Here is a 24,910-nt window from a genome sequence, read left to right as displayed (position 1 = left end):
AGACTTAATTTCCTGAAAACGAAACACTGAAACATTTAACATTTACCTCTTTGCAGAATGGTAAGTAAGGCTGTCAAATAGAGGAGAAATGAGAGGGGGAAATGGATGTTAGCTTTGTTTGCCATCGGTTAAAAAAAAAAAAATTGAAAAAAAATCTTTTTTCTTTTTTTTCCAAACTGGTGTAATTGAAAGCCAGCCTCCAAGTCCTGGTACATGCACATTAGTTGCCTACATTCTTGCTGTGGTTTGGTTTGTTTGTTTTAACATAAAGTTTCGACTGTTCTCTTTGACAGAGTCGCACTGTGTTAGGCTGCAGACTGAAGAAAGTTTGTGTTTATGGTTTACATCAACTCTGGTCATGGTTCTTGTTGTTGTCCTGTGTTTGTTACATACTGAGAAGTTAGTTTCTTGAAAGGATGCATATTTTCTGTTCAGCGATGTACTTATATATCAGGGTACTCTTTATCTTCAGTTGCATGAAGTGCCAGACATATTTACTTATATCAAGGTCTCGGCAGCAGAGGTAGCAAAATCTCCTTTGGGTGGCTTGATTGTGCTGCTAGTGATCTACTTCGAAACCACTGTTTTCAGCTATTTATAATTTGCTCATAAAACAACTTTTAGGCTGATATTTTATATGCTTTCTCTGACTGATGCTGAACTTTATTTAAAAAAAAATAAAGTTTGAAAAAAATCAGGTCAGCAGTTGGAGCTATCCAAGTATGGAGAAAAGGTGTTTTTTGTTTTGTAGGGGTTTTTAGTTTGTTCGGTTTTTTTGTCTTGTTCAGATATTTTGTTTTCAGATAATACAGACGGCTTTTGTTTTAAAGTATCAAATGCAGCACGTATCTAATCCCAAGTGAGGAATCTGTGCTGGATTTTTAAATGGAAAAACAAAGCTAACCTGTTTTTGAAATTGCATACTGAGTGCATGTAGAGTATATCACTTTTCTTACTGTCCTAAGCACGTACCAAAAGGTAGCTGTCCTGGTGCTCAGAAGTGAACATATTTGTGGAATCATTATTCTATAAACCAGGTTTTTTCCAGTTGACCTTACAGCTGCAGAGAGGGTGACCTGGAAATGGGGGTCTCTGCTATAGTTTCATACAGTAAGCTTATATATCCTAAAGAGGTTAGAAACTTTCCTTATGGTGAACCTTTCCCTATAACAGTAACCCTATGTAACTGTTCCCAACTTCTCACCTGTTCAGAGGTTAATAAACTAAGATAATGACATAACAAACTCAGTCTGTTTCTGTGAGTACACAGCTGTGTCTGGGTAGGAGACAAAGGCAGCTGCCTTTGCTTGAGTTTCAGTTGATGTAATTGATTGAAGAGTTGGTTTGAGGGTTAGGTTGGGGATATAGATATGGGATGGGAGAAGCCCTGTAGTTAAGACCTGAGTTTTATCTGTGTCCATCCTGACTGGCAAAAGCTAGCAAGAAGGCACTGGAACCATTGAAGTTGCTTGTCAGTACTATCTCTTTAAGGAAGCACTAATTAGACTCCCTTGAACAATATTGTGCGCAGTCTCATTACTCTCTTTTTGTTAGGGAATGTTATCGAGAAGGCTGTGTGGCAAGACCTTTTCAGCAGAATCTGAAGTAGTGTTTGTCCTTGATTTTAGCTGATTTGGCTTTAGGTCTGGGCCAGGGTGACAGATTGCATGAATGCAGTTGGTTGGTAATCTGCTGATGATAGATGTGAGGTGTGTATGCTTATCCAGATGACCAGAAGGAAGTGGTGACCTGCCTTTGGACCCCAGCAGGGGTGGATGACTGGCTGTGTTCCTTTCATTTTGACAGATAGGGTGTTATTGGTTCTCCTCTGAATCAAGAGCTCTCTTAGGTAGAGTTTCACAGGGTTCCCTTCTGTTGCCATCCTGTTCAATGTGTGTATGGGCTCGTCTTTGCTAAGAAAAAGTTGTACTCTCAAATCCTGTCAGATAACTCACAGTAACAAACATGAGGTGAAATCCTAGTGGAGACCAGGCAGATTGTAGTTTTAACTTGTGTTAAAGTCAGTCTGCCTAGTCTTCACTACAGTTTTACCTCATGTTAGTTACGGAGAGTTAGCTCACGTAAGTTGAGAATGCAACACTTTTCCTAGTAAAAATGCACTCTATAGGGTAACTAGGAAGGAAACATGGGCAGCTTCATCCTCTGTGTCAGCAGTTATCAACCAGGGGTCTGTGGCCCTTTGAAGGTCCATAAGCCTTTTCAGGGGGTCCGCCAAGCAGGGTTGCTCAGATCCCCAGTGGCTGAAGCTTGGCACCCTGTGGGGTGGACCCCCATCCCCCTGCCTTGGGGGGGTTAAAGCCTGGAGCCCTGAGCCTCAGTGCCCCATGGGGCAGAAGCCCCTGCAGAAACAGCCCTGTGGGGCAGAAGCCCTGGCATCTCGGCAGAAGTCACCCCACAAGGCTAATCCACAAGCCACCCTTATTCACCAGCATGGCTAAAGCCCTGAGACCTTGAGACCCCCCTCAGTCGTGTGAAACAGTAATCCCTCCCCCCACACACACAGCTGAAATCCAGAGCCCCTCACAGTTGAAGCCTGGCACTGCCACCCCTCCTCGCTCTCCCCTTCCCACTGCAGGGCCGTGGAGTTTTTATAGTACGTTGGGGGAGGCTCTCTGTGCTGCTTGTCACTCAGCTCGATATCTCCATCTCCCTCAAACTGGTCTGTGTGGATGAGTGATTTACCTAGTGCTAAATGGCAACCTGTGGCTTTGAGGCTGGTTACTTGACGCACTTCAGACAAGACTTAGAGGGGCAACTGGGAAAAGTGACAAGATACTGTTGCCCCATGCCTGCCATTGGTACGCAAAGTTCACAACCTGGAGGTGTTGTGGTTGCTGAACTCAGCTGCGGGGCTTAAACTGGTATAGTCCCCTGTGATTTAAAGGAAGGGGCAGTTGGCATTCTCATGAAGTTAGCTGGCAGTCCAGGACTGGCTTTTCCTCTACTTCAACAGCGCCAGAGTCAGTTGACAGGGCAAACGTTAAGGCCTTTTTCCATTCAGGATTTTGAGAAGTGTGTAATTAGGGAGTGTTTACTGATCGCCATGACATGTTAACATGAATAAGGTGGAGTTTATTTTTTCATTGATTGATCTTGTACCTTTTATTCTTTAGTTTTTATGACACATACCTAAAACAAGTGGCTGGGCATGTAGTAAAGTGAGTAGAATAAAATAAATATTATCAGATGATAGAGATGCATCCTCAAGTAGATAAATCATGAGAGATGCAGAAAGTTGCAATTTTAGAGTATGCTTGAAAATAGCCGGGCACCTGAATCTGCCTGATTTGCATCTGGTTTTGGAAGCAAAGTAAACTGGGTTGGGATGTCAGCGCTTGGATATGGAGACCGCTAAAGGCAAAAGGAGCCTGCAGATTCACCATATAGTTCTTATGCAGCAGCGCATTTGAAAGAGAGAGAAAGTCAGTTTGTTAAAGGAAATTTTCTGAAGGCAGCAAGACTGTGGTGAACCAATACTTGCTTTCTGTGGCACTCCCTCCGGTCCATGATAGCTGCCCACTTTCTTCTGATTGCCCTTTTTCCAGGGAGCTCTGGAATTTGAGTGGGAGAGCGTCTCCCGTTGACACAGTGTAATGTGGACCCCGCGGTAAGTAGGTCTAAGTAGATCGACTTTAGCTATGCTATTCACGTAGCTGAAGTTGTGTAACTGAGGCCTAAGTTATCTTTTCAGTGGCCAGAAGGCTTGATTTGGTACACTTAAAGTATCTGTGCTGCAGCATCACCAAAACTAGCGCTGTACCAGGAAAACTAGTTCAACCAGAGAGTAGGCTTCAGCCTACAATTTATATGAGGGGATTACTAACAGAGAACGTAGATTGATTTGAGTGTGATAAGATCCATATTGTATTTGAATGCAGACGATCCTAGTTCAGTTTTGTGTGTGCGCGCGCAACGATTCCTCATAAATAAACATAATCCTTTATTTGGTGTTAATTAGCTTTGGTGACTCATTATATCCTGCACTCATTGTCCAGACTAGACTTGTCAACCATCATTTATTCTTACCAGAATGCTCTTACTCATTCGCTGTTCTTGATTTTTAAAATCAAAATATTGCCTCCACCATAGCTAACCTTGGAGGTGCAGTGGCATATAACCTTACAAAATTGCCACCATTTGGGCTGCAACTTCTCAGCTCAGAGATTTTTTATTTTTTAAAGAAAAAGGAAGTTCAGCTCAAACGTATAAGGATCAAACATTCAAATAAATGCATGTAATTATTTTTGGCAAAATACTTTTGATATGCACTATTTATACTTCATCTTTCTTTCCTCTTCCCCTTTGAGAGATTCCAACCCCCCCCCAACCCAATCCACCATTTATTGCTCTTAGTTACTTCTGCATTAATGTAAAATTGGAAAATTCCAAGATAAGGCTCACACATCAAATTAATTCTGCCCCCTTATATGTGTCTATTGCATTTGCATCTTTTTGTTAAATAGTAACTTACTGCATGTGACTTGTAGACTGTTATTAGGCACATGTTTTACGAGTACTAAAATTAGACTCAGCAGAATTCAATTTTTATTTTTTTTATTTTACAGATATTGATGATTTTTATTGATTTAAATGTTCACAGCTTTGGGTAATTATGGTGGGGGAAGGCAGACAATTTTTTAATGATAGCAGATGTTGATATTCAAAAGTTAGTTTTATGACAGTTAAAACACCAATTGTCAACCTTGCATGTCAAAATATGCAAAGTGAATATTCTTAAATCAAACTCTAGTAAAAGTTCTTAGGCAAAGTAAGAAAAATGCTGCATAGCTGTACATTTGATGATTATTGATCAAAATGTTTTTTAATCAGTTACTGTGTGTAGGGTGAAATCTACATTTGCCAAAGCAGCAAAGAGTCTGATGCTTACTAAAAAAAAACCCTGATCGATCCATGCCTAACTGAAATACAAATTGTGTAAGTCACCCACAATGGCCTGTGTTAATTAAAATAACCAGTTACCTCCAGAAATATGTTGACATTCATGATGAACATAATGTAAATACAGATATGGAAAAGATGTCTCACATAGTGTCATGAAAGTCATCAGACTGTGTTGGACCGTTACTCTGAAAGTAAACTTTTTTGTAATTGAATAATGTTATTAAGGTCCCAGTCCTACTTATGCCCGTATATAAATTCAGCACACAAGTAGTCAGGCTGACTTCAGTAGGGCTTCTCACATGCATGAAGTTCTGCACATGCATACATATGTGCAGGATGGGGTCTTAAGGTGGCACTTGAACATGCTTCCCAAAAATAAAACTATTGCTACTTGTACCATGGTCAGGCACAAGTAGTCAGCACGCTTGCAGAACAGGGCATAGAACTGCAGAGGACTGGACTAGATGAACTCTTGAGGTCCCTTCCAATTCTGTGATTCTATGAAAAACCAAAGCTTCTTTCCTGTGATCTAAAGAAATGGTTCCACTATTTTAGGAACTAAAAATTGAGCAGTAAATAGTCATGAGACATGTATAAAAAAGTGAATTGATTTGATCACTTAGAACCAGACCTAAGTGTCATTACTGACACTGTTCCTATGATGTGGTGATTTTGGGGGGAGAAAAATTAATTCAGTTGAAGAAAGTCTGTTCACTGTGGGCCTGATCCAAAGCCCAGTGTAGTCAGTGGAAAAACATACCTCTTGGCTTTAGCAGATTGTGGATCATGCCCTATATTCTTTGTTTTCTTAATGGGCCCACTTAAGCTAGAAAGAGTAAAGAGTTAAGGCATATGATCTGTACTGTAAATGAAATTTCTCTAGAACAGGAGAGCCAGGACAAGAATCCCTTCCTTTTCATTTCAGAAGTGGTAATGGAGTCTCTCATCGCTTTCTGCAGTTGTGGTAGTTCAGGGTGGGATGGAGAGTAGGTTCTGGAAGTCCATACCTTTACTGTCTATGGGAAGCAGCTGTAGCTATATCAGCTCCTCTTCATTTCCGGTTGGGAGCAGGTGTAGCAAGTCTAGAAGCAAGAAAAATCTTGTTCCTCTACAGGGTAGTGGTTCCTTCTCTGCATTTGCCCTGCTTAGCCAGAGTAGGTGATGAGGGGAGATGATATTGTAAAACTTATTGTCATGCTTTTAAAAAAAAATCTGGAAAGGGAAAAACAAGATTTGGTGCTGCTTTGAAGCATAAGGAAGGCCTGACAGACTTTTTTCCTCTCCTTATTTGCTTGATATTCCTCAGATAGAAGAACAAATAGGGGGTGTGAGAGGGGTTCAGAAAACCCATTAAGTTCCTTGCAAACACAACAAAGAACCAAAAAAGAGACCCTTTTTTTTCCCTCCCTTTTCTATGTTACCTTTTAAATTTGAGTCCGGCACATAAGAATACTTCGTGGTTTCACAGTTATACCAATGTTCTGCTTCTTTGCAACATTCCTTAGATCTTTTTCTATGTGGTTATTGTTGGAGAATGTATTATTCATAACATTTCATTGGAAAGAGTTTTTTAAATAGTTAGCAAACTGAAAATAAAATGCCTGAGTGCACGTCCCATGACTGTATGGATTAGATGCAAGCTGTATGTTCTTAAAAACATCTTAGATTTAGAATAAGCTTTTAAAATATTTTCAGGCTGTCTTTCTTCTCTTCTATTCACTACTTCTTGACCCTCCCGGGATACTATACAGTAGTGATTTGTTGTCTTAATTAGCATGTTGAACTGAAACTACATCTGTCCAAATTCTTCCTTTTTCTCCTGTTCCTTACGCTTATATGATACTGAGGCTTTTAACTAATTTGAACCCGTCAATTAAACATTGTAGTCTTTGAATCTCCCATTCAGGGAGAAGAAGCGATCTCTGTGGGCTATGCTAGCTCTGACTCAGTGCTTTAATGTACTGAAGTTCTTGTGCAGGGCATCAGATAGGATATAATTTAATGGAAATTGGCAAGACTGCAGTGTTTAGACAGAGCTGGTCACAGCAGTTCAGGAAGAGAGAACAGAACAGTGTGTTTGTTAAATGATGCCTATGTCCAGTTTGTGATTATTATTCAGCAGGGAGACGGAAGTGCAATTTGTGCACACTTCTAGATAACTGAATTAATGGTGACAGTAACACAACGAGGCCTCTGCAAATTAAAAAATATTCCAGAATATGTTGCTTCACAACCACTTGTCACAGTAAAAGAACTAAAAAAGAGCCACCGTGGCTTAACAACCATGTAAAAGAAGCAGTGAGAGATAAAAGACTTCCTTTAAAAAGTGGAAGTCAAATCCTAGTGAGGCAAATAGAAAGGAACACAAACACTGCCAGTTTAAGTGCAAGGTTGTAATAAGAAAAAACAAAGAGGAGTTTGAAGAACAGCTAGCCAAAAACTCCAAAGGTAATAACAAAATGTTTTTAAGTACATCAGAAGCAGGAAGCCTGCTAAACAACCAGTGGGGCCCCTTGATGATCGAAATACAAAAGGAGCGCTTAAAGACGATAAAGTCATTGCGGAGAAACTAAATGGATTCTTTGCTTCAGTCTTCACGGCTGAGGATGTTAGGGAGATTCCCAAACCTGAGCCGGCTTTTGTAGGTGACAAATCTGAGGAACTATCACAGATTGAAGTGTCACTAGAGGAGGTTTTGGAATTAATTGATAAACTCTACATTAACAAGTCAGTGGGACCAGATGGCATTCACCCAAGAGTTCTGAAAGAACTCAAATTTGAAGTTGCGGAACTATTAACTAAGGTTTGTAACCTGTCCTTTTAAATCGGCTTTGGTATCCAATGACTGGAAGTTAGCTAATGTAACGCCAATATTTAAAGAGGGCTCTAGAGGTGATCCCGGCAATTACAGACCGGAAGTCTAACGTCAGTACCGGGCAAATTAGTGGAAACAATAGTTAAGAATAAAATTGTCAGACACATAGAAAAACATAAACTGTTGAGCAATAGTCAACATGGTTTCTGTAAAGGGAAATCGTGTCTCTCTAATTTATTAGAGTTCTTTGAAGGGGTCAACAAACATGTGGACGGGGGATCCAGTGGACATAGTGTACTTAGATTTCCAGAAAGCCTTTGACAAGGTCCCTCACCAAAGGCTCTTACGTAAATTAAGCTGTCATGGGATAAAAGGGAAGGTCCTTTCATGGCTTGAGAACTGGTTAAAAGACAGGGAACAAAGGGTAGGAATTAATGGTAAATTCTCAGAATGGAGAGGGGTAACTAGTGGTGTTCCCTAAGGTCAGTCCTAGGACCAATCCTATTCAATTTATTCATAAATGATCTGGAGAAAGGGGTAAACGGTGAGGTGGCAAAGTTTGCAGATGATACTAAACTACTCAAGATAGTTAAGACCAAAGCAGATTGTGAAGAACTTCAAAAAGATCTTACAAAACTAAGTGATTGGGCAACAAAATGGCAAATGAAATTTAATGTGGATAAATGTAAAGTAATGCACATTGGAAAAAATAACCCCAACGATACATACAATATGATGGGGGCTAATTTAGCTACAACGAGTCAGGAAAAAGATCTTGGCGTCATCGTGGATAGTTCTCTGAAGATGTCCACACAGTGCGCAGAGGCGGTCAAAAAAGCAAACAGGATGTTAGGAATCATTAAAAAGGGGATAGAGAATAAGACTGAGAATATATTATTGCCCTTATATAAATCCATGGTACGCCCACATCTCGAATACTGTGTACAGATGTGGTCTCTTCACCTCAAAAAAGATATTCTAGCACTAGAAAAGGTTCAGAAAAGGGCAACTAAAATGATTAGGGGTTTGGAGAGGGTCCCATACAAGGAAAGATTAAAGATGCTAGGCCTCTTCAGCTTGGAAAAGAGGAGACTAAGGGGGGATATGATAGAGGTATATAAAATCATGAGTGATGTGGAGAAAGTGGATAAGGAAAAGTTATTTACTTATTCCCATAATATAAGAACAAGGGGTCACCAAATGAAATTAATAGGTAGCAGGTTTAAAACAAATAAAAGGAAGTTCTTCTTCACACAGCGCACAGTCAACTTGTGGAACTCCTTACCAGAGGAGGCTGTGAAGGCTGGGACTATAACAATGTTTAAAAGGGAACTGGATAAATTCATGGTGGCTAAGTCCATAAATGGCTATTAGCCAGGAAGGGTAAAGAATGGTGTCCCTAGCCTCTGTTCATCAGAGGATGGAGATGAATGGCAGGAGAGAGATCACTTGATCATTGCCTGATAGCTTCACTCCCTCTGGGGCACCTGGCATTGGCCACTGTCGGTAGACGGGATACTGGCCTGGATGGACCTTTGGTCTGACCCGGTACTACCGTTCTTATGTTCTTATGTTCTTAAAATGAGCACGTACAATGTAAAGTCCAGCTTCTAATGGTTGATTGTTCAAGCAGATGAAATAGCAATGCGTATTAAATTCCCAAGCTGATAACTTATATCTCTGTGTGTGTCTGTGCGACTGTGTTAAAGTGAACTTTTGCTAATCAACATGCAAAGAAGAGAAGTTCAATGTGGCGCAATGATGTAATTTATGGTTGTCTGAAGTATTGCAGAGATCTGCGAATGTCTTTTATTCATTGCAGTGCCCATGTTCAGCTAGCCAAGGACAAAATAAGAGGCTCAACAGGAACCTCTTTGGTGTTCTCTGTTGCCGCTCTTTTTAGTGGCATTGGGATTTCTTTCTCACTCAAAGTCCCAAGATATGCAGACCTTTCCTCTTGGCTGAATGGCAGACAGATACTCCTCAAAAGTTAATCAGTGCTGCACAAAGCACAGTACTACCCACGAAATGCTTATGGAGCAAATGCATCCAGAGTGCATCCAATATATCATGGCTAGGAGAGAAAAGAATAATGTTCTCACAGGGTTTTATTTCCTTTCCTTTTTAGTAGATTTTTTTTCAACTGGCAGAATAATTTTCCATTCCCCTAAAATAGCAACTCACTTCACTTTGTTTCTGTACTTTTAAGCTTCACAGCAAAGTCTGAAATGGATGTGCCTGTAAAATGTGTAAAGGCTTGGCACAGCTCTGACATGCTGCATCATAGATTTTTTGTTTTTCTTCTCCAGATTACATAATTTCTCCTTGTTTATCTGTAGCATCAAGAACCATTGCTGCAATGATCCGCCTACCATGGTGTAATTGTGCTAGTAGAGTGTACCCGGTGTTATTTTAATGAAAAATTATGTGTGACTAACTGCACGCATCTCTTAAAAAAAAAATACAGGCAAGTAATTCTTAGTATGGGCTGGCAGGTGCAAAATGTCAACATTACTAAGATAGCCGGTTTACCCAGAGACCACCAAATTAGCCACAGCCTTAATTGCAAAGATGCAAGGAATTGATATGATCTTGGAGAGGCTTCATTTCGGTAATTTCCACCTGAATTGTTTCAGGGAGAAATATTTGACAGTTCAGCTCTTATGACTTAAACGTAAATGAGCTGTCTTCAGAGGTTTTGAGTAATTTTCCACTGATAGGTTAATTCTGGAATCTTGGGACTTTCCTGCCACAAAAAGCTCAATGCATGATTTGAAGGGTTAAATGTTTAATAAAATGATTACTACTTTTTTTAACCTTTCACCTTTATTTTGAATTTGAATTTTGAATTTGAGAGAAAAATATAACTGGTTAATTTTGAAAACAATACAATCATTTCTATGGTATATGCCAAAGTTCTGAGTCCTTGTAGTAAACCAAATGCTTCTGCTTTCTGTAAACTGGTTTTACAGAGAAGAAAGTCAGTGAGAACATCTGGCACTTAAAGTGACACTGTCATCTTGTATTTTTAAAAAACTAAAGCTAATTTTCTGAGATAATCCTTTACAGAATATGTCATGAATAAAGGTCTATTATTGGAGGGGGGCAGTGTGGCTGGTAGCAATGTCTACTGTTAGGCTTGCCTTACACTTCTATTTACGTATCTGTTTTCAGTTGCTTATAACATTGCCAAGCTTTAACTGTTTGGGCTGAAATTCTCCATACTGGGTGTCTGTCTCAGGTTGAATATTTTTGGAAATATTGAGCCAAAAGGCTTCAACAGTTTTTTGAGAACAAGGCCAGAAAAAAAAATCATTGTTTTGCCCATGTGAAATTCTGGCAGCCTTTTCTCTGAAAAGCTCTAGTACCCCCTGGCTTTAACAAATTCCATCCCTGCCAAATTTCAGGGACTTGCCTTGTGCCAGCCTCATGAAAAACTGCTGATATTTGACCACGTTATAAGCCCTTTTGAAAATCATAATTTACAAATACCAAGTAGAGACTTCCTAGAGCTATGCAACTAAAAATGGCAAACATTCAATCCACACTGAGCATGCCTCGGGGCTGCAGGAGGCTGAACAGGATTTTCCCTGTGATTGCAGATCTCTGTGCCAGGACTGTGCATGGAAGCGGAGACAAGAAGGCCGCATCTCTTGTGTGTTATCGACCCCTCTGCTGGGACCAGGCACTATGGAGGAGGAAGTCTCCTGCATCAACTGCAGGGGGGACAAAAGCCAGATCTGAGGATGAGATGGGGGAAGTAGGTTGGGACAAGGAGGCAACTGAGGCTTAAGGCTGAGAGGGAAACTGAAACTGTAATTGGAATGTGGAGAGGAGACCTGGACTGGCGGGGCAAGGAGATTGGGAATGAGAGCCAGGAGGGCAAAGAAGACTGGGACATATTGGTCAGGAGATTAGGCTTGCAAGGTAAAGGATCCCTGGTCTGCAAGCCAATGGGTTGAAAGGAAGGAGTGGGGAACAGGGAGGGGAAACAGATCTGACATGCAGGGAGGGAGTTTGGGGAAAACTGACGCTGGCTGGACAGAGAGACTGGGACATGGAGCCAGGTGGGGGGGTGCGGGGGGAGACTGAGATTGGATGAGGAGCCTGGGGAGAGAAATTAGGATTTAGGAACCCATGTGGGAGATGGAGATCATGGGTGGGGAAGCAACTGGAGGGATCAAAATCAGATCTGTGGAGAGGAGCTGGTAGGGGGGAAATCAGGAATGGGTAGGATAGACAAGGAATGGGACTTGAGCATGAAGGGAGAAGGAGAATACTATGATTGCACCTGGGAGTCCGGAGGGGGAGACTAGAACTTCCTGGGCAATGAGAATTTATCTGGTTGAGGAGAATGGAACAGGGATGAGGAGACAGGGAAGAGAGAGGACAGGAATGGGGCAGAAGGACCAAGTGGGACGAGGGGGGAGGCAGAAGTGTGTGCCCACTCAAGCATATTCCCCAGCTTTCTTCATTACACGCTGTCCACATTCTGCAACAAATGAGGCAGAGATCCAGTAGAGAACGGCCTCCTTCAGTACACAACCCTGATTCATCTCATGTGGGAAAAATAGTACATGCTCATGTAATTAAAGACTGTTACCCCTTGTGACCAAGCTATTAGTGAAAAATTTGGGATCTTGCGAGTTGTTCAGTCAGGAGGAGAAATTGATGAAGGAGTCAGGTATTTCTTTGATGCAATCCTCTTCATGTACAAAGAATGTACAGAAAGGCCTGTTTCCCTGAACACAGTAGGAATAAAACAACAAGAGAGTATGTTAGCTCCCATTTCCATGCCCCCCTTCTAGTCAGCACTTAGCCCAAAATCTCCCTTATAGCTTTTCTCAGGGCCATGTTCCCAGTGCTTCTCCCCACTCTGTCCTTAGCTTTCCTGCTGTTTCTTAATTCTTTGGCGTTCACTTTATCTCTTTTGTATAGTCACACTCTCTATTAAAACAATACCCAGTGACTCCTCTACTCCCATATAGTTCAAATTCCTGAGCAGCCTCACCTGTTCCTGTGTTTGGTTGGAGAGCCCTATTGTTTCGCTACCTGCTTCTCTAAAAGAGCTTAATGAAGTCTTACAGCTATCTTAAATGAAGGGCAGCAGTTACATCCTCTAGGTTCAATGAGGTTTAACCCAACAATATCCTAATAGCATCATCATGCGTACACCCAAGGGAGCTGAATTAAGGCTACGCATGCAACCTTAATTCTGCCACTTCCTGTCGTTTGAGTGCTTGACTTTGCAACCTTAATAATATTCTTTATAGTTTTTCTGTTTGTAATATATACATACACATGGATATTTTGGCTGCTGCTATTTAGGAATTTATTTTGGATAAGTCCATGAGTAAAACTAAAGTGTTTTATCTGACAGTCTAAGCCCATGCTGTCAACTGCAGGGTTGGCGCCTTCCCTCCCTTTTTAGTGCATACACCCACCAACTACAAGCTCAGTTTTGCTGCTACGACTGCAAATCACTGTTTTTCAGGACCTTTGTTACAGTGTGAGTTCTCCTCAACCATAGAGGAAAGTGTGGTGCCCACAGGTTGCTGCAGGAGTCAGGAAGCACAAGTGACTGAGAGGAAGGATGGTCCAGTAGTTAGGAAAGTACCCTAGGAATTGGGAGATCCAGGTTCAATTTCTTGTTCCTCCACAGACTTCCTGTTGTGACCTTGGGCAAGTTTCTGCGCCTCAGTTCCCCATCTGTAAAATGGGGATAATAGCATTCATGACCTCACAGGGGAGTTGTGAGGACAAATGCATTGAAGATTGTGAAGTGCTCTGGAATCTACTGATTAAAAGTGCTATTAAGAGACAGATGATATGATCCTCAACAAAACAGTGAAACTGACTAGTATTTATTTGTATTACTGTTGCACCTAGGAGCCCTAGTCATGGAACGGGACCCTGCCATAGTCATGGAATGGGACCCTATTGTGCTAGGCTCTGTACATATGCAAAACAAAAAGATGGTCCCTCTGTTGAAGAGCTTACAATTTAAATAGACAAGACAGACCTAAGGTGCGGGAAAGAGTGTGGAGCAGGTCGAGTGAACAGTGTGATGGTGTTAAAAGTCATGTTAGTTCCACATTTTTTATTTATATATTTTTTGGTTGGTTGGGTTAATGAGGACGGGATAAGCTGAAGGGAGAGTGACTGAGGACAGGGAAGGGAAGAGTAGGGTAAGAGGAGTGACTCTCTGAAATGACGAGACTGTGAGGGAGAGGAAGGGTTAGTACAAATACCCAATCAGCACAGGGCAGAGAAAGACCAGTCAGAACTATAAAAAGTTTTCCAAAGCACCAAAAATATGCTTTGGTCAAATTGACTGAGTAAACTGAAAAACATAGAGGTTTCTTTATTCTAATCTTTGTTGCTGCATTCTTAGGTGTCACTTCTAGCAATAGTAGATTCAGGGTGATTTTTTTTTAAGTTGCGTATGTCCCTTTAAAAGGGACACCAATTTAAAATGTAGTCATATTCAAAAAATGAGCTAGAAGTTGTTTTCAGGTACTATCACTGCCTGCAATAGCCTGTGTTTCTTTGTTGAGAGAATACTGGAGGGGTAGCCAGTTTAGCAAACATACAATAGTAGCTTGTAAACCCAAGTGCCAGATCAACTTTATATGCCCAGAGACTGTGAACAGTTGTTTTTAAGGAGGAACTAAAATACAGTAAATATATACAGTAAAAAGAAATGTATATGCAAATTAATGATTCATGGGTGAGGAGGGGACAGAGGAGAAAGTGGATGGAGATTACTGCACCTTTAAAAGATTAACAGTTCTCTTATTATTAAGACGATAGAGCATGGTAACTGCTGAGGTTCCTTACGGGTGCTAAAAAGGCAGTAGTTTCCAGTTCTGCTGTAGAACAGAACTCATTGGTGAAAGCTTAGCCTATGAAAATGTGCTCTGCTTGGCTAAGTTTACACTAATGTGGACTTTTTTCCTTAAGGGGTGAAGAATGAGAAAGTTGAGAGGCAGGGCTTTAGTGAACAGAGAGCTTGTTGAAGCTAGGACGGCAAGGAGAAAAATCAGAGGCCTTGTTTTATTTGGATGGAAAATGTATGGTCTGAGAGCAGAGCTATGTAGCTAATTCAGGTAACTGGAAAACTAACTTTTATTGTTTGACCTGCAGTTCTAAATTACCCGATTCCTCTAGTGAGTTACGATTTGTTTTTGTGGGGAAGGAGGAGCAGGCTCTGCAGCGACCTCATGTATAAACATTCTGTCTGCAGAAGCACAACAGATTTGGCAAAGTTTTATTTAGAATGCTTTGGTGGCATGTGAGTGCAGTGTCTGCAGGAAGCTGTGCTGTCCTGACATCTGAGCTGGCAGTTTCTCTTTTGGCTGTGGAATTTTAGACTGCATTGGAAACAGGTCTCGCTGCATATTTTTAGTGTATGGGCTTGATGCAGGATTGAAATATAAAAGAGACAGATTCACAGACACACATCAGTGTGCTCCCAAGCAAGAAGAGAGCCTGTATTGCTGCTCAGACTTAAAACTGATCTGAAATTATTTTAACCTTTTTAAAAACTGTTGGCTGAAGTCTAACTGCATTGGTAAATTAGGGAGGAAATGATTTCTGTGTAATCCTTTTAATACTCCCTGAAGGGAGCACTGTCTCCAGATGGTTCACTGCAGCACAAAGAATCACCTGATCCTTTCATGACGGACTAGCACTAGTCCGTGTGAAAGTTTGTTGTGATGTGATAGTACTGCAGAAGTTCCACAAAGTATCATTTCATGCTATCAGTAATGACTTTTGTGGTGCCTTCATAAATCAAAACAACATATTTACATAAGTTTACTTATGATTTCAGCATTAGACCAGTGTGTGCATGAGAGAGAGGGAGAGATGTTTTTCAAGGTGAATTAAGACAGACAAGTAATGTGTCTTCCAACTTGTAACGTTCAGTCTGTGCTATGAGCAGAGCGTAATTATCTTTTGCTTTTCAGCTGTATAGTTTAGCCAGAAGTAGCTTTTTTAATATATTTTAAATGTATTGATTTTGGCTTTTTTCCTACAGAAAAAGAGGAAGGTGTTCTGAGTGGAGAAGATGACAAAGAACAGAAAGATCCCTATTTTGTGGAAACTCCTTATGGCTACCAGTTAGACTTGGATTTTCTCAAGTATGTGGATGATATACAAAAGGGAAACACGATTAAGAAATTAAATATCCAGAAGAAGAGGAAACTAGTACCAACTTTTACAGGTACCAAGAACTCCAGTGGCCAATACAGTAGGTGGACCTCAACAGAGTCTCTCTCTTCGTCAAACAGTGATGAGAATAAGCAGTCCTCCTTTGCAGCGAGGAATCAAGTAGCATCATCTGTCACTGCAAGGCCATCAGTTTCCTTTGAAGCCTCTCCTACCTTCTTAACCATTCCTGAGAGCAGACAACTTCCCCCTCCTTCACCACAGCTTCCTAGGCACAATCTTCATGTAACAAAAACTCTCATGGAAACCCGGAGAAGACTTGAACAGGAGAAGGTTATAATGCAGGTGACTCCAGGGGATGTCCGCAGGCCCAGGCTTTCCAGCTTTGGAGGCTTGGGCTCAGCAAGCTCCCTTCCTTCCTTTGTAGGATCTAGTGGGCACAATCAGATGTCTCAACAGCTTCAAAATGGGTACCAGGGTAATGGAGACTATAATGTCTATCTTGCTTCCTCTTTGGGCAGCTCCATCCGTCATAGCCCATTGAGTTCAGGAATATCAACCCCTGTGACCAATGTGAGCCCAGTGCATCTGCAGCATATCAGGGAACAAATGGCAGTTGCCCTCAAACGCCTCAAGGAGCTTGAGGAACAAGTCAAAACTATTCCTGTGCTCCAGGTCAAGATTTCAGTATTACAGGAAGAGAAAAGACAGATGATGGCGGAACTCAAAAGCCAAAGAATACCCAATCAAAATGACACTTACGGCTTCAGAAAGCGATCTTATAGTGCTGGAAATGCAGAACAATGGGGACATCTGTCTCAGGTCAGAAGAGGAGGTGAATTATATATAGACTGTGAGGAAGAAGTGGAGCAGAACTCACAGAGGACAGAAGAGTTTAGGCAATTGACTTTTGAAATGCAAGCATTAGAGAGAAAAATCCAGGACAGCAGCTATGAAATCCCATCTAATCTTCGGACGAACAGAGAAAATCTAACAAAAGAAAGCAGGTCGGTTGCTGTGGGTGCTGATGAAAATATGAATGATGTGGTTATATATAACAGGTATTCCCGACCATGCACGGAGGTAGCAGTAGGAACAGAGAAAGAAACTAGAGATTCTGGGGTTGGGGTGACAGAGGTGATGCTTGGCATCACCACAGAAGCTGAAAAAGAAATAGAGCTTCAGCAACAGACCATTGAAGCCCTGAAGGGGAAGATCTACAGACTGGAAGTTCAATTAAAAGAAACTACTCATGATAGGGAAATGACCAAATTAAAACAAGAGCTGCAGGCAGCTGGATCTAGGAAAAAAATGGATAAAGCATTGATGGCTCAACCTCTGGTTTTCAGCAGAATGGTGGAAGCTGTCGTACAAACAAGAGACCAAATGGTAGGAGATCATGTGGATATTGCTGACTCCTGTGTGGGGAAGCATCTACAAATGAGAGAGATTGGAATCTCCTGCAGGCCTAATTTGCAGAGTACAGCTGTGGGTCCAGAACTGCTAATGAATAGGTGGCTTGTGAAGGAGAGAGCAGACATGCGTGACCAATGCACGGGGAGATCTACTGAGATATGCGACAAGAATGTGGGCACAGAAATGAGTGTTTGTGAAACTGGCATCAACACAGAAGAGTCTGTGGATAATTTGAGTCTCTGCAAGACAGAAGCGGAAATCAAGGAAGTACGGTCGATAGGTTGTGGAGATTGTTCAGTGAATGTGACTGTTTGTCCACCAAAGGAGTGTGTGTCCCGCAGCACAAACACAGAGGTTGTTTGCAAAGTAGAATCTGCAGTTATGGCAATGCCTCAGACAGTTACCCAGCAAACCAGTACAGTATTAGCAATGGTGAACCAGTTCACCAGTACAGAAACCGCTTCTCTGATGGATTCCAGCACAAACACCATTTTGAACACTTACGATAAACAGACTAACACTGTGAGTGTCGAGATGCGGACTGTAGCAGTGGGAGATGGTCGGGTAAAGGACATAAACATATCTGCCAAAACTCGTTCTGTTGGAGTGGGAACCTTGCTTTCTAGTGACTCTAGCTTTGACAAGCCATCTGTGATAAAGACCAAAGATTGTGGAGTAGGGCAGATAAACATTCATGAGAACTATCTTGTTGGTCTTAAAATGAGAAATATTGCGTGTGGTCCCCCCCCATTGTCTGTTGTGTCAGCCAGTACCAGAAGCATTGGTGTTGGGGATGAGCCTGCGTATGAACCTGTGAGCATTTTAGTGGAAAGTCCTCTCCCTCCACCTGAAATGAGGACTGGCTTGGATCACTACATTGAGCAAGTACAGAAGCTGCTGCAGGAACAACAGATGCTGCTAGCTGAAAACTACAGTGAACTGGCAGAAGCTTTTGGAGAACCACACTCGCAAATTGGGTCTCTGAATTCTCAGCTCATAAACACCCTTTCGTCCATCAACTCTGTCATGAAATACGCAAGCACTGAGGAGTTGCGGAACTTAGACATCCAGAAACAGGGTATGGACAGAAGTGCTACCCCAGGTATGTTGAGTGCGTGTGCATTCCTGTCACTCTCAGAAGGTGGGGAAGAATAGTGCTGAGCTTGGTAGAAATGCTTAAATAGATATATATTAAAAACATCCGGTGACTGGGTGATGTAACAGAATTTAACCTGGGATATTTATCAATTTTTATGATTTAAGATTATTCAGATTGACATCGATTTTGCTCCCCTTTCCCTTCTTAATGGCAGAGTGCAGCTTTTTAAAACCATGAAAAGGCATGTTTGACTTTCCCATAAGCCACATTCATCTTTTGTAAGTTGAATATTCTAGCTGATGATGAGGCATCTCCGGCCTCTTTCTCAAAGGTCAGTGGCTTTGCTTTCACATTCTTCATTCATCTTCTCGTCTCCCAGTTAGACCACTGTTAGGTACTGTTCCCCCCTCTGTTAGCGCTGATTACCACTGGGCCACTAAAGAATGTGTAGTAACAAGAACATCTATGTTTCAGTAAGCGCTTGTAATAGTCTCCAGTTACAGCAGTACATTTGCAAGGCATAAGAAATATTGACTACTTGGATTTTAGTGGTGCTTGGATGAGGCTTAAATATTTTTTTCTTGGTCTCCTGTTTATTTTAGAATCTGCGTAATTAACTTTGGGGGTGTTTTTTATGCTTCTGTACCTCTGCTCACAACTTTAAAGCATATTGTCAGCTACAAAAACCTAACTAGATGTTTTTTCTAATAACCGTATGTCTGTGAACTATTTTCTAGTCAATTCATAATCGTTGGCTTCTTAGAGATTGGTATGAGATCACCAACCAACAATAACTTCTGCACAGTGCACTCTTCCCACAGTGAAATAGTAAAAATAAACAGACTACTTGAAAGATAGGAAAGTTGTCCATATATACTTGAATATCTGTATCAGAGATAGCAAATAGGAAGAATCTCTATAATAAAAAGTCTATTTAATAGTGATTATCTAGTACACTGTTAAATGAAGCTTTTACAGCTTATTTACTATCTTAAATAAATTTCTTCTTGTAGTTTTGTAAAGACAGCTGAGTAATTCTAGTATTTTGCCTCTTATGCATTCATTGGACCCATCTATTAAAACTTTTAATTTACTACAGTACAGCAGTAGGCAACATTTATGTTGGGATAAAGAAAATATACTATATCCTATCTATATCCATACACCATAATATTTTATTTACACTATTATCTTTCTAGTGTACACATTATACATAGGACTTCATAAAGGTAATGGTACTATAATAAGAATATCCAACAGACATTAAAATGGCACTTAAAAATGTCAACCAGAATTTTAACAAACTGTTAATTTGCCACTCTATCTCTCATTTTTAATATATGATATCAGACATTTAGTCTGAAGAACCTAGAAACTATCTAGGCACAGGTGGAGTGATGGATCATCTTCTAATAAAGGCATTTTTACTAGGCTTTATATTTCACATTCTTGCCAAAAATATTTAGGAAAAAATGTGTTTGAGCTTGTAATGCTATTATCTTTAGCCCTGAGAGCATAGAATAAAGTCTTTAATGTGATCAATCACATTCCTGGTCAGAATTACATGCTATATCTTTGCACAGGTTTTGAATTTGTCTCTGATAATTTTAACTGTTGTGTAATTGGGTTAAGAGAGCATCATCAACTTTAAATCTAGTTGTGTGTTAACTTCAAAAAATTGCTTCTGTTGTAAATAATTCTTCCTGTCAAAAATCTATATATAAATTGTATACAATATCTGAACTTGCTGAGCAGTACTATTAGAGTGAATTTGGTAAATCCCTCAGTTGCCCCACTTCACCATGACACATGATGATCAGGGCAATTAATTTACTTAGAGTTCAGCTCCTGTGGTAACGAGCACATTTATAAATATCTAATCTGGGTAGATTCCCATTTTCCAAGAAAATACAGGTTCAGTTTAGCTACAGTAAAGCTTCAACCTAACCGCTCAATTCTCCTAAGGCAGAGAAAAGAGAGTTTTGGAATGACCTTTTCTGCCATGCACAGCATCAAATGATACTTTGATTTGACATTCAGCAGCAGCATTAATAGTGACTTTAACCTGACTTCCCCATTTTTTAATGAAGAAAATCTTTCTTGTATAAGCTGATCAGCTGCTTATTTTATGTTCCAGCATCTTCACTTCAAGAGACCTGCATTTTCTTCTAGTTTCTATGTACCAGTCTCATTAACTAGTCTGATCATGGAAAGTAGCCTCTTAAAATAGAGGGACCAGAGATAAAACAAAATTAGAACTAGGAGATCATTGTCTAAACTTGAGCCAAATTCAGCCCTGTAAAAGGATGCGTCTCCCCTTGTAGCTGCTTGTGCCTGAGCTACATTTGGCCTAGTATGCTAACAATATAAATTCATCATGCTTGGCTGTTTGGTTTGACTCATACTCTTATCTGGAAGTGGGTAATGGTTTAAAAGTGTTTCTTTTTTTAAATAAAACAAGAGTCAGTCTTGTGAAGCTAAACTGTATCTCCAGTGTATTCATGAGGTAATAAAGAAATTATGAAAATTCCTCCAATGCTCTGACATGAATGATACAATGAATAACCTCTTAAAGTGCAGGTTTACTCTGAAAAGAGACTAGAGTTACTAGTGCTTATTCTTATTGCCTTCCAGAGTCAACATTGCTGAGAGGTGAGTTGGGTTCTGTTCGTCCTTGCGCGTCAACAACAGACTTATTCATCTAGTTCCAATCAGCTACACCTGTGCAAATCCATTATCAGCTGTGGTGTGTCATTAAGGGCATAATTTGATCTCTAGAACTGGTATTATTGGTGATAATGTGCAAGATGGAAAGAATCCAGCTTGACTCTCAGATCCCAGGTTGAGTTTGAAGGTCTGGTTGTTTGGAGAGGAGGCATAAAGTAAACTCTGAACATTTGCCATGTAACTCACTGTCAGCTAGTAAATACAGAACCCAACATACTAACCGTAGAGTCTCACTTTTCAAAGCAAACTTGCACAAGAATACCAATGGCTTTCCCTTTCCAATTTTGTCAACTAAACAAGAGCGGGTCTTCACTACCCGCTGGATCGGCGGGTAGTGATCGATCTATTGGGGTTGTTTATCGCGATAAAATCAATCCCCGATCGCGCTCCCTGTCGACTCCGGAACTCCAGCTCGCAAGAGGTGGAAACGGAGTCAACAGGGGAGCAGCAGCGGTCAACTTGCCACAGTCCTCATCACAGCCAGGTACATCAACCTAAGATACGCCGACTTCAGCTACGCTATTTGATCACACACCCCCCCCGCTAGTGTAGACCTGAGCCAAGTCTGTGTCACAAGCGAGTTCCCATTTGATTAAATTGGAAACTTCAGAAAAAAGACCCACACCTGTGACCACTTTCTAGACAAAAGCATTGTCATACATCATTATAACATAGTCTTCTAAGAAACTGGCTGACCTGTTTAGCGTTGGCATTAGAGCTGCAGTAACTTCATGACCCATACAGTAGTTAGGTTTCTGTCCGTTGAAGTTTTTAAACAAGAATGCCTTCTGTTCTGAAGTCTGGCTTTCTTCTAAGGTGCTGTTTGGTAAGTCATCTTCGTCTTTAACTTATGTTATAGTTGAAACTTGATCAGAACTTGTTGCCCATCTTAATTCGAGCCCTGCAAAATGAATAAACATAGAAAGGATGAACCGAGAATGAACAATGGTGTCCCTTTTTAAATAAAGTAGCCACTTTAATATGGATATCTTTCTGACAGAAGAACAATTCTGATTGAAGAACAATATTTTGAGGCACAAGTTTTTCTCAGCATGAGCTTAGATACATTTTGTGCTTAAACATCTCTTTAGCACAGCATTTTATTTACCTTAGTAAAATATTTTCAATGTCATTAAGTGTTCTAATACAAAGCATAGAACTAATGGATTAAAAAGTACATTGGTAAAGTAAAAAGTAGAATATCTTCCTAAGGAGACTTTGGACCACATCCTGCAAAATGTTGAGCGCAGTCAGATTTAGTGAGCTCAGTGAGAGTTGTTGTGTTTGTATGTTACAGATCATGTATCTAGTATATAAGGGAAATATTTCCTTCACAAATACGACACTTGAACTCTGTTTTTAATGTTAATAGTTCACACTGTGAAACAGTGTTCAAATAGATACTTTTGCTCAGATAGTGTGATGATGAGGGCCATAAAGCATCTGCGTAGATAGGTTAAAAAACAAAATCCACATTGCAGTCAATGAATAGACCAATTAGCTTGTCCTTTTTTAGATGGAATTTCACAAAACTCCAGAAAAAAACTTACTTCTAATCAGTTATGCTGGTTTAATTCCACTGACTTCATTGAAGCTACTCCTGATTTACAGGAGTGGTGTGAGAGCAGAATCAGGCCTAATAGTCTTGGTCAGTGTGACTTAACTGTTCTGAAACCCGTACTTGCAACAGACTAGAAGTGAGATTTTCAAAAACTCCCAAATCCCATTAAGTATCAAAGGGACTTGTTCTGCTAAATTATTTAGGCACTTATGAAAATCCTACCCTAGATTCCGAAGTGGATTTAAAAATTCCTGGAGTGTGAGTGGCGACCATTTGATGTGATTAACTAGCAATATCAACCCTTTGGAACCTCATGTTGAATGTGACATCAGTGCCACAATAATAAACAAACAAAAATATCAATATACCAAACACATTTGAATGTCAGTGGCTGAGAAAAATCACATGCTTAACATCCGTTTTTATTTGTTGTCCCCTCGACAGTATAATGCAAGTCACTAAGAGGTGATCCCAACACCGATGCAGCAAGTGACAGATTACTGGTGCAATAGAGCATTTTTTAACCCCTCTGCTTCCTTGAATAACTTAAGATAGAACAATCAATGGCAAGAATGGGGTTGCTGCTGCACTGAGCCACGGAAGGGCAAAAAAATTAAAACTTAAACTTGTCTCAGACAGTAGTTTTTCTAACACCGCTTCTACTGGGCATAGGCCTGTCAGCTTGCCTGCATTTTCTGGGTGACCGCTGAACATTTATTTTCACCTGCTCACTCTCAAACTCCTCCTTTTAAAGTGCTGGAGGTTGACTAGGATTCTTCTAGCTTTTTCAAGTAGCAGTATTTCTCACCTGTGAGAAATGTGGGGGAAGGCTTTTGGGTTTTGTTGTATCAGTGATGGTTTGGTTTTGTTTGTGGGGTGGGGAGGAGAGAAATTCTGGAAGTGGAGGCAAAGACCAACTTTTTCTTTCCCTTTCTCCCTCCTTCCTTTTCCTGCTGCTCCATCCCCATCCCTACCCACACAGCACTACGTTCCAGGGCAGGGGAAGAGACACGCCAAAAAGCTCTGGATCTGGCTCCATAGTCTCCTTGAAGCAGATCTTCCCAGCCTCTGGAGTTGAGCACTGTGTGGGGGAGAAGTAGCCAGGCCACCCACACCCAGTTTCCAGCCATCTCAAACCAGGACAAGCAGACTTCCTGCAACAGCCCCACCTGCCATTTTGAATCCCACACATAGTGGGGCCAAAATCACACACATTTTCTTACTGTGGTATGGATCCCAAATCTTGCTGCAGCATCTGAGTTCAGTATGGGATCGTGGGCCATGGTTCCTCTCCTGCTTCATGACAAACACCCCTATTTGACCTGGTCAGGCCTGGCCCTGCTGGTCAGCACGGCATGCAGCAGAGTAGGAAATGTAACAATATTTTATTGTAAAGAAGACAAAGGTTTCCAATCTTTTTTTCAGCGACTTGATACTACACTGAAATGAAATGCTGCAGCACATCCAGATGAAACTGTTCAAAACTATGCATCTCTCATGGTCCCTTCAGTAGCCCCTGTCTATCAGTGCAGTGAGGAGAGAGACGGGTTGGGAGAAGAGAGGATCAGAAGAAGGAGAAATGGGGGCTGTATATTATATATGTCACACATTCTTTCTGAAAAGCTGACAGTCTATGATCCAGTGTGTGCTGAGATTATATGTTGTAAGCCACTGTGCTGCGCACACACTTCTCTGACTTTCTATTAAGCTCATAAACCACTCACTTCACAAACCACTCACTACCCACTCATGTGGTGCATTATCAGTTCATGGAGCACCTGCCCAAATAAAAAGTGTTCCTAAAACAACCTCTTCAGGAATTAATGCAAACACCTGAGTCATTTAAAATCATATTTGTTACACATGCACTGGAACTTTCACTACTCCAAAGGGGTAGGGAGAGTGTGGAGATGAGATTGTTTTTTCAGCCAAGGAGTTGGATAAAGTTTGTGTTAGTTTTGAGGGGAAGGGAGTTTAGTAGCAAAACAATTGGGTGTTTTTCTGCTGGTCACTTGTAAGGTCATCAGGACCAGCTGATGAGAAGTGATATTAACCCAGCCAATCACTGAACACCTGGAAATGCCCTGTGTTACATTAATTGTTGAGGTCAGACAGTGAAAATTTGGGATACAAAAGGACTTTATTTAGAAGGTTTGATTTTGTTTGTAAGGATGCCCATTTCAGTTGGTGTGTGCAG

At 40.9% G+C, this 24,910-nt stretch overlaps 1 protein-coding gene across 4 annotated transcripts in view; it reads left to right on the top strand.

Annotated features, from left to right (window-relative positions):
• Window positions 1-24,910, top strand: part of KANK1 (KN motif and ankyrin repeat domains 1) — a 173,222-nt gene that overhangs the window by 128,970 nt on the left and 19,342 nt on the right. For all 4 annotated transcript variants that reach the window (XM_050944262.1, XM_050944261.1, XM_050944263.1 and 1 more), the window contains one exon: window positions 15,780-18,428. In XM_050944262.1, coding sequence (XP_050800219.1) covers window positions 15,780-18,428 — 2,649 coding nt within the window. The remainder of the gene's footprint in view (window positions 1-15,779; window positions 18,429-24,910) is intronic.

The sequence above is a fragment of the Gopherus flavomarginatus genome, chromosome 3 (genome assembly GCF_025201925.1).
Source record: "Gopherus flavomarginatus isolate rGopFla2 chromosome 3, rGopFla2.mat.asm, whole genome shotgun sequence".
In the NCBI taxonomy this organism is placed as follows: Eukaryota; Metazoa; Chordata; order Testudines; family Testudinidae; genus Gopherus; species Gopherus flavomarginatus.
Note: the sequence above shows the minus strand (reverse complement) of the source record. Positions and strands in the feature narration are given on the sequence as shown.